Source organism: Rhododendron vialii, chromosome 7a (assembly GCF_030253575.1).
Source record: "Rhododendron vialii isolate Sample 1 chromosome 7a, ASM3025357v1".
In the NCBI taxonomy this organism is placed as follows: Eukaryota; Viridiplantae; Streptophyta; class Magnoliopsida; order Ericales; family Ericaceae; genus Rhododendron; species Rhododendron vialii.
In genome coordinates, this window is record NC_080563.1 from 10,349,878 (window position 1) to 10,360,063 (window position 10,186).

At 39.8% G+C, this 10,186-nt stretch overlaps 1 protein-coding gene across 1 annotated transcript; it reads right to left on the reverse strand.

Annotated features, from left to right (window-relative positions):
* Nucleotides 1-674: 674 nt before the first annotated feature.
* On the reverse strand, nt 675-9,812 carry LOC131333148 (protein SGT1 homolog B). The gene is made up of 10 exons (XM_058367506.1): nt 9,374-9,812; nt 8,189-8,258; nt 4,308-4,432; nt 3,615-3,771; nt 3,055-3,151; nt 2,853-2,918; nt 2,294-2,429; nt 2,030-2,109; nt 1,782-1,886; nt 675-935 (listed from the first exon to the last, which is right to left on the reverse strand). Exons 1-10 carry the CDS (start codon nt 9,531-9,533, stop codon nt 828-830), a joined length of 1,104 nt encoding a protein of 367 aa, XP_058223489.1. The 5' UTR covers nt 9,534-9,812; the 3' UTR covers nt 675-827.
* Between the last annotated feature and the right edge of the window lie 374 nt (nt 9,813-10,186).

Sequence of the window (10,186 nt, forward strand, 5' to 3'; positions counted from 1 at the left end):
GGGTTTACTACAATTTTGACAAAAAGCAAGCCAAATGCAAAGTTACTTTGGGCCTGGAGGAATTATTCTAAATGAATTTTTGAAGGGATTACAGATCTCTTGATAACTGATGCATGAGGTGGTAGGATCATTGCCCAAGTCACATAGTTCACTTGTGTGAGCTTAACCCTAAAAACGTCTTTGAAACCTAAACCTACTAAATTTTGCGAGGCCAAATATTGAGAGTGCGAGCAGAATGTAAGAACAGAGAGCGAGAGCGCAAAACATTTTGAAAGATTATGCAACTAAGATCGAAGTTCTCATATTTTCATATTTCCAGTTCTGTAACTAGTTATAACCACTTAATGCGAATTTTTGCTCAATGCATAGATCAAATGACTAGAGCTAACTGTGTTCACCCATTTTCGTGTTCCAGTTCTATAACTAGTTATAACCGCTTAACGCAAATTTAGAATGGAACTTCCTTGTTCAATGCATAGATCAAATGACTAGAGCTAACCATGTTCACCCTGACAGGCTCCACCTCAAGGCATGAAACTTAGACATCGAGCTTGTTATGTCAACCTTCAATCTATCTTGTATTGTAAAATCCCTAATAAGCCACGTCAATTTTGATGAATGTTCAAAATATGGACGAGGACTTGTTTGTTCATCAAAACCATTCCATCTTTGTAGCAATTCCTTTCCCAAACTCGTAAAGTCAAAAAAGATTGTTACATACCAAAAGCAAGAACTCATGACAGAAAGAAACCTGAAAAAAGGCCACTAGAAGAATCCCACCAAGTCAAAACATACATTGATTTCTTTTTTACTCGAATCAAGACATCTCAGTACTCCCACTTCTTCAGCTCCATACCATCAGGAGGACTACCTTCCACCTTCTTTGAACCCACATCTTGCCAATTTGTTGACAGGACTGTCCCATTAGATTCCACCTGCAAACCAAAAGCATATGCTTGAAGATAAAAATGATAATCTAAGGGCATAATTGGAGAAGTTCCCACTTCTCACACGCGGAATGCGGAATGCAGATTACTTGATACTACTACTGGGTAGGGGTGAAATCAATTCAGTTTGATCTGGTTTTTGGAAAATTTCACAAACCGGTTAATTTGTTTGGGTTTCCAAACCAAAACTGGACCAGACAAGTTGGTTTGGTAACTTCAGTTTGGTGGTTTGGCAACACTTCGGTTTGGTCCTGCTTATCCGGCTTCGAAAAATAAATTGCGAGTCTGCAACATTAGGACATCAAGAAAAGTATGCCAAACGACCAAATTTAAAAATAAAAAAATAAAAAAAAATCAACTTTTCTTGAAGAGAAAAAGAAGGAAAACCCACAGCTATGATTCATGAAACTAGTAAACTTCAAAAAAATAAGCAAAACAAAAGTAAATAAGGTTTTTGATCTCAGAAACCACCCAAAAAAAATTAACGGTTCAGTTTAGTTAGTGTTTCAAGAAGAATCCGTTCAGTCTAATGAGTACAGTTCTACTTGGATCCAAACCGTACTGGTTTTGATTTTTCTTTAAAACTTCAAAACCAAACTGGATTCAACACTCTGAGAAACCAAACCCACCCAGAACTTTTGGCCACTTCGGTATTTCCAGTTTTTATTTCACCCTTATTACTACCGTGGGCATATAGTGTTATCAACCCCAGCAAGATCTCATGGGATTTCTTTGGGGGGGGGGGGGGGGGGGGGGGGGCATGATCATATTCATTTGTGACTATTTGAGCAAACCAGTGATGCATATAAGACGAGTAATGAATTCGGAGCTCACAAAAGATTTCAGCATGGCTCTTCTCATGTCTTCATCCGCACTTTGATATATGTCTCCGAACAACTTATTCACAGCTGCATCACCATCTAGCTTCTCTTCCTTCTCCTGAAACTCAAATTATCACTTTATCAGTTCCTCACAAAGAGTTACATTAGGAAATGAAATTGCAAAGAAGTTTTGAACTAAACCATAGATCTTAAAAGTGAGGTATTCTCTACTATCTATAAGGATTGTGAAGAGCTCAAAACCTCTTTCTTTACTTGCGCTGCCAACTTATCCCAGTCTTTTGTCCTTGGTTTTGAAGATGGGCAACTCGGAGTCTTTAAAGCTGAAAAATCATAAAGAGACGTTCACTCACTACTGGACTACAAATGAAATAACGGGACTACTTGTTTATTTTACTGAACGCACAACAGATGTTCAATACAGTTATGTGCTCACTATGCCCAGTTAAATATTTTGATGATAGCACCAGACTGGCTCAACTTGATGGGATACAGTTTGTCGCTTACCTGGGGACGCATTTACATGTGGTACAGCAACTTCCTTGCTATATTCAAGAGACGGCCAGTTAATTGCTTCTGCTTTCACAAGTCGTATTTCAACCTTGGTTGACAATACTTCAAACCTGCACTTATCAGGTACGACCTGTTCTCCATACAACCAACCGAAGTAGCGTTAGCACTATAATCAATTTGCCACTGACACTACAAGCTTCATGTCTGTAATATTATTTTTCCAGTGCAATTAACACAATTGCTGTAACCATTTTCAGATTCACACCCAGCATGCAGCCCTAAAGAGAGGCTAAAATGGACAGAGACATAGAGTGACATAACGACAACAGCTACATGGTTAGAAATTAGACCTTCCACCCATCGAAGGCTCTAAAGCTTGTGATCTACCATCATTCAATTATGGGGAAGAATTCAAGGATTCTAAGTTCAAAGACACAGATAACGCTCCATAAAAAACCCTTCTGCCCAAGCAGTAGGGAACTTTATAAGCATTGGTAGATTGTAGTAAAGGAACAGAACTTGACAAGGAATGGTAGAAGTAGAACATAGATACCTTTCCAAACAGCCGTGGCTGGAAATGGTACTTGTCTTCGCCAGGAACATCAATCATAATACTTAGCTGCAAGAAAAAAGATACACACTTGATAAACCTATCAATTTATCCTAAGACACTCCATAGATGCAGCTAAAAATCCAAGAATAATGACTTAAAGGAGTAACTATTTAACAGGCCTTGTCTGATAGATTTTACATACTATTTGTTCACCGTAGTCGATGGAAACGCTGTTTGCTGGTACACCCTTTGCAAATATTGTTACAACCACTTCTTCTGGCTTCTGATAGTATGCATGCCTGTTTAAGAAATCATAGTCAACATATGAAGCTGGGACAATGGTTCACACAGCAGCTCAAAAAGCAGAATACCCCATATCTAGATTGATGTGGGCTATTTTGATTGTGAACAGAAACCAAGAAATATACATGGTTACAGTGGTGGTAACAACCATGGGCAGTGATAGCAATGGCATCACAGGGAGCAGCCGCTAGTATTGGCAGGCAGCAGTAAGACAGAAAAGGTGGCAGTTGAAACAGCAGATGATTTTCATAAATCTAATTCACACGTGAAAATCATTTACTAAAGGAAGAAAAAGATTGCTAAATGGGGGAGTTTGAAGCGTGGAAAAAGGTTACGCCCATAACTTACGAGAAATATAAGATGGACTTTTTCTGTTGTTCGATATGGAAGTGACGGTATTAAGTACAAAATTGCAACATAGAAGTGACGAGGATATTAAGCATGGAAAGAGGCATTTACCTATATTTTGGTTTGGCTGGTTCCACCTCTTTCCTCTGACATGATTCGCTGCGCCCTTCTTCAGCTTCTTCAAGATTGCCAACCAATTTGTCTGATGATTGTGCAGCAATTGAGGTAACTTCTGGTGTCAAAGATCTAGTCAGATCACTGCTTTCCGCTGAAACAGCATATAGACTCTGTTAAGAAACTGATAAGTAAGCTCTCCTAAACAAACCCCTGGAGGCCATGCCTAGGAGAGACACGAGAAAGAGTGGGAATTTAGGAATTACCAGGTTTAGATAATTCTTAGTTTAAAAAGAGATAACACGTGTTTAATTCCATGAAGGAATTGAAGACACAGACGAGGGGCTACAGGTGAAATTTCCCAAAGCAAAATTTATGTTATTTGCAGATCCGTAAAACTAAGAAATTATGTTTCAGGGACTCTTGAGTATTAAGCTGTATAGATGCATCAAAAGAAAAACACTAATAGAAGTCACTATAACACCCCCCCGGTCGGTTTTCAGTTGGATCCACTGAACTTCTCCACTTCAATCAATCCACAATGAAGACAACTGTGACTTGGTATTTTCAGAAAGCCTTGAGTGTGAGGAATTCTAGCTCGTGTCATGCAACCTTACTCTCTCCCAAACGCCATCAATAACTCTACTATCTCAAACTTGTTCTGAATGTTGGCAATAGGCCTGTACATACCTGCAATACGTTCATCGCACTCCGAAATCAGCTTGCTGAATCTTGAATCATTTTGCAATAAAGAAGCACCTTTCTCAAGTGCTGCCTTGGCAGTATGGTATTCTTCCAGCTTGAAACAGGCAATGCTGAAAAGCGGTGAGAGAATAACTAACTGTTGAAAGGTTTGATTTGAAGATAGAGATCTATAATGTGGTGGCAGGAAATTTTGACATCGGAATTATATACGACAGAACAAATGTATAAAGAACAACTAAAAGGAAATGCAACTTAGGACAAACAGAAGTTAATTAAAGAGACTAAGTTCCACTGTTCCACACGGGCATTCTGTGTATTTTGTGTTATACGGAGATCCATTTAAAATATGCCACCTTAGCAATTTTTCTCTCCCCACATGGATGCGGCCTCATCTGGTCCTTCCCTTCCCTTTCTTCCTCATAAATCTCTGAAGCATCACTGTCTTCATTCCCGCAACCGGCAACCACCCAGCAACCAATATCGCCCACGAACCACTCACCTTTCAGGCTTTCACCCCTCCCTTCTCTCCCCTCCGTTTCCTCTCTTCATGAAAATATATACGACTTTCAGGCTTTCACCCCTCCCTTCTCTCCCCACCGTTTCCTCTCTTCATGAAAATATCTACGGCTTTCAGGCTTTCACCCCTCCCTTCTCTCCCCACTGTTTCCTCTCTTCATGAAAATATATACAGCTTATATAAACAATTAAAAGGCCTATATTTGCAGGACGCCGACAATCACACACTTGATCAATGGTATTAATTAGCGTGTGTATTGAGCAGTATTTAACAATCATTCAAGTTAATTAAATTTCTGCTGCCCTATCACCAGCCTCATTACTCATTAGCTTCATTTGGGTATCCCCATTGGCAGTATTCTGGTTTTTTCCCTAGACACCCCAAGCAATCTTGGATATTATGGCTACCTTACTTATACTCTGAATTAAATGTACTTTGTTATTGTTTCTTGTTGAGACCATCATTTTCCTTATTTAGTGGTGCATAACATTTGCTAAGGTGCAATTATTTGTGGATTTATTTTATTTGAGTTTTTTATGAAAACATCCCTCAAACCATCACCATTTTTTCTACTTCATCCTCGAACTACCAAAACCTCCCACTTCGTCCTCCAACTATCCAAATGCCACCTATTGAGTCCAATTCCTAACTCCCTCCATGAATTTGGACGGAAAACTCACCACATGCGAAGCACGTGACTTTTTGAAGGGCAAAATGGGATTTCATCTCTATTACTCCCAAAATTGGCTAAGAAAATTAACGAGCACACAAATGCTTCCAGATAAGAAAATTAGACTTTCAAGAAAATTAGACTTTCCATAGCATGGTATGATGGATTTGGGGGGCAAGTGCTTTTGAATCTGAAATTCGTTTTATTGTGCTTTTCCCATCACAGATTCCCCTTCAATTTTCTTTATAATTAATTCCTTCCTCACTCATCTCAACGATCCTACAAGTCTCATGTTTCTGAAGTTTAAAAGTCCTCCCCTGGAAAGCACATGTGATGTGAGCTGCACATGCTTGTGTTCTAGGAGGATTACAATGAATACACATGGAACTGATGGAAGGACCACATAGGAACTCAGTTGAAGCCACCGATAACCATAAACACTGGCTGGGGATGGAGGTAAGGGGAGGACTCAGATTTTGGAAGGCATTTGTGGGGATGCAAGTAAGGCCATGGCTTGGATTTCATACTCTGTTTTTTTTCCTCCGTCAAAGGATATATAGAACCAAAACTGGAGGGAACCCAATCTGGTTTGGCGCCAGATTGCTAGGGATAGAGATGAAATCCCATTTTTGCCCTTCAAAAAGTCATGTGCTAGGCATGTGATGAGTTTTTCGTCCAAATTCGTGGATGGAGTTAGGAATTGGACTCAATAGGTGGCATTTGGATAGTTGGAGGACGAAGTAGAAAAAAGGGTGATAGTTTGAGGGATGTTTTCATACAAAACTCTTTATTTATTGAGTTAGGAGATATGGGGAATGATTTAATTAAGAGATTGAGTTATAAATGGATGTCCCAGAAAATGTGTATGCACGGAAGTTGACTGTAATTATGCCACCTCAATAAAATAGTGGCTCCCACAAAAGGAACACAAGAACACCCTCCCACCCCCAATCATTTTCCATCCCTTTCCCAGCAGCCACCATCTCACCCATTCACAACGACCGAATGCCATCCCCGCCGCCACAACTCTGCCTTCCAGTACCGTATCATCGGCCAACAAACATCATCGCTGCGGTCAAAGATCCCCATACCCATGCTGCACCCCTCATCTTGCTGTTTCTCCCCTTTCCTTTCTCCATAACACCCAAAATCGCCGGCTCACGTCATTGCCTTCCCTTCAATCTGATGAAATTATGCCCTTCATCTATTGGAGTCTTCCACTTTATTGTTCCCTCCAGCAACATAATATAATAAATTGCAAAAATAAGAAACTGAACCTATATGGGACTCCATTGAGAAAAAAAACTAAACGTAACTCTTTTCAAGACCTTAGCAAGTTGGAAAACAAAGCACTGTGAAGATAAATAAATTCATAACTAGCCCTATATGACCACAACAAGGAATCTAGAGACATTCTCACTATACTCTTATTTTAGTTCAAATTCATAGTTTATCTAGTTACATCTTCTAGTATCACCAATCTATATGAATAGGTGGAATTTGAGGGTAGCCAATGGTAAGGGGCCCAGGAAACACATAAAGTCCTAACTAAAAGCGGCTCCAAAGCATGGGGGCCATGGCCCTTTGCTGTCTAAACATGAATCTGCCGTCGGTCGTGACACATACAAGATAGTGATGACTTAATGAGCTCCTTATAGCAAAGAAGAAGGGTTTAACAAAACGGTCTTACGTAATGGGTTTTCAAAGTTCCGATACAGTTACAGGTGAAAATAACGGTGATACAAAAATTTACATGCGTATCAGCCATTAAGGCCGTTACGTATCATGTAATGGCCATTACACCCCGTTACACCTACAAAACACTGAGAACAGCTCTTCTTCTATTTTTTTTGGTTCCTTTCTCAGACCTCCATGTGATCCTACAGTGTATCCTTTGTAACTTTGTGAGATTCTTCAGCCTTCGCATGCTAAGACAATATTTGGGAAACCAAACTCTCATTACTTCAAACTGAGTCAGAGATTGAGAAAAAAAACTTCAATTTCGTTCTTAAATCACAACATTTGATCAAATCTTACTTGAAACTACTTCTAAAAGTCAAATATTTCTTAAAAAACTTTCAATTTAGACATTAGTAAGGTTAGAGCATGTGTATCAATAAATTTTTTCAACATTTGCTAGTACTTTGAAAAAATTCATGAGTGCAGTGTTTGATTTCCGTTACACATGGACCGATACTCCTGATATCTGTTACTCGTGACTGTTACACAAGTGATACCGCAATTTAAAACCATGCAAAGGAGAGAGCATAGAATGAACCAATCACACACATGCACACGAATGCGCGTGCGAAAGGAAGGTGAAAGGTTGTTGACCAAAAGGTACAAGTAAATTGCGCCTGCTTTTTGTCAGAAAACCGAACTTCGTAAAATTCACAAATTAAAAAAGGAAAGAATAGAACATGCAAAGCAGAATGACAATCATGAGACCACCAAAACAAAGACCATTACAGGATCAACTTAACTTGGAGGCAAAGGCAGGATATTTCTTGGGGGGTGAAGGTGGCAATCAAAAAATTTTCAGGGCTAATAATATACCATGTTTGCTGATGTTTCCAAAATTCATGTTCGATATGGATATATAGTTAACAGATGTAAGAAGAAGGTGATGCCAAATATAAGCATTATCGAAAACAGGTAAAGAAAAGAATAGTAACTCACCCTTTCCGAAGGTATGCCTTGGCCATTGAAGGATCAATCTCAATTGATTTATTCGCATCAGCAACAGCTTCTGCTCATTTGAAGCACATAGTATGCGTTAACATTAAAACTCAAAATCCAAAACCAAATTTAAGTAAATAGACGTAGTGGCATATCCTACTTAATACTACATTAAAGCATTCTTACGGAAAGTCGAAAAAGATTAAAGGTGACTGAAGACCAAGAACATCTGGTAATGGAGCAGGTATGGTAATATGACCAAACTTGCTGATAAGACTGAATATTTATGCTGAAGAATTCTCTCTGAGCCTAAGATTAACCTAGATACATTTATTGGACCAACCTCAATCGATAGTGTGGGAAAAAGATATTGGTGACTAAATCCCACATAACCACAATTAACCAATTTCGACACTCAGGGCTGCTACTGACGTGCAATTATGCTGGATTCCAAATTAGCTGAAGGATATTTGGCCTTTCCAATACAGTCTTCTGTCTTATCCAGTTATCCCCAGCGATACTTAAAAGAGAAAACCTTGTCGTTATGCCATGGTGGTAGTTGTGAATGTCCTGCCTCTATTGTTTTCCACATAAAAAATTACAGTCATAAAAATTGTGGTTACATAGATCCGAAGAAGGTTCTTATTCCACTCGAGTGTAGAGTATTTTCCCAACATCATATGATATAGAACTACGCGGCAAAAAAAGAACTACTGCCAGGACTATACACATACCGATAGTTAGGGCTACATATAGGAAAGTCCAACTAACAAGCACGAACTAGTACCAGAATTAGGGCTACATGTAGTAGGATAGACTCCAACTAACAAGCACAAACTAGTCACGTCAACCAATAAAAGAATTGAATACCGCATACTCATCACAAACTATACACATCTACAGATATAAGCGAGAATCGATAGACTTGTGTAGAAGGAGAGCGAAAGGAAAACCACAATTGATTATACATACAGATACTTCTATTAGAGTCCAACTAATAACTAATAGGGCTACGTGTAGTAGAGCCCAACTAACAAGCACGAACTAGACACAGACAGTCAACCAATAAAAGAATCGAACACTGACTACTCATTGCGAACATACGCAGAGATACGCACAAGCGAGAAAAAAAGAGAATCGATGGACTTGTGTACCATGTACGAAGAGAAGGGTCATCTATATTACCAGTGAAGTTGTTGAGCTTGATGTTGGCCTGAGCACGTTCGGCGTAGAGATCGGCGCTCTTAGGGTTAAGGTCGATGGCCTGCGTGTAGAGATCGACGGCGCTGCGGAAGTCGTCGTCGACGAATGCTTCTCTGGCTTGGTTTGCCAGATCAGGCGCCATTGCAAAGCTTCGATGGAGACAAATCCGAAACGAAAACGAGCGAAGCTGTTTGGGCAAACGAGAAGGCTGTCGAAGACTTGTGACGCCGTTGATCGATACAATATATATACTGACGAAGGTGGGGAGAGACTAGAGGGAAGGGGGGAGGGAAATTGTGTTCTAGAGACTTCTATTGAAACGAGACGGAAACCGCAGAGACGTAGCGGTGATCCCGGGTGGGCTTGTTTTCGGGTAATTGTTTCAGCGGGTCCCAAGTCAGGGTAAATTTTGGATTTCTCTTTCCCGACGCAAGAGGTATCCCGTATCTCGCACTTAAATGAGAGAGATAAGACCAAAAAATAATTCATAAAGCGTCGGCGGTGAGGAATGAATACTCATTAAAAGCACTGACGTACCGGAGGAGACAACTTTCATCGGCTACATCCCTCGTGAGGTGAATTTTGCCTCAGAGTAAATTTTTGGATTTCTTTTTCTCAACATAGGAGGTATCCCATATCTAGCACCTAAATGAGATAGGATTAAATTTCACAAAGCATCGATCGTAAGGAATCAATACTTACGAAAAGCAGAGAAGTGCGGAGACAACTCTCATCGGCTACAAGCCTACAACCATCGTGAAGTGAATTTTGCCTGGATGCAGTTTTGGGTTTAAA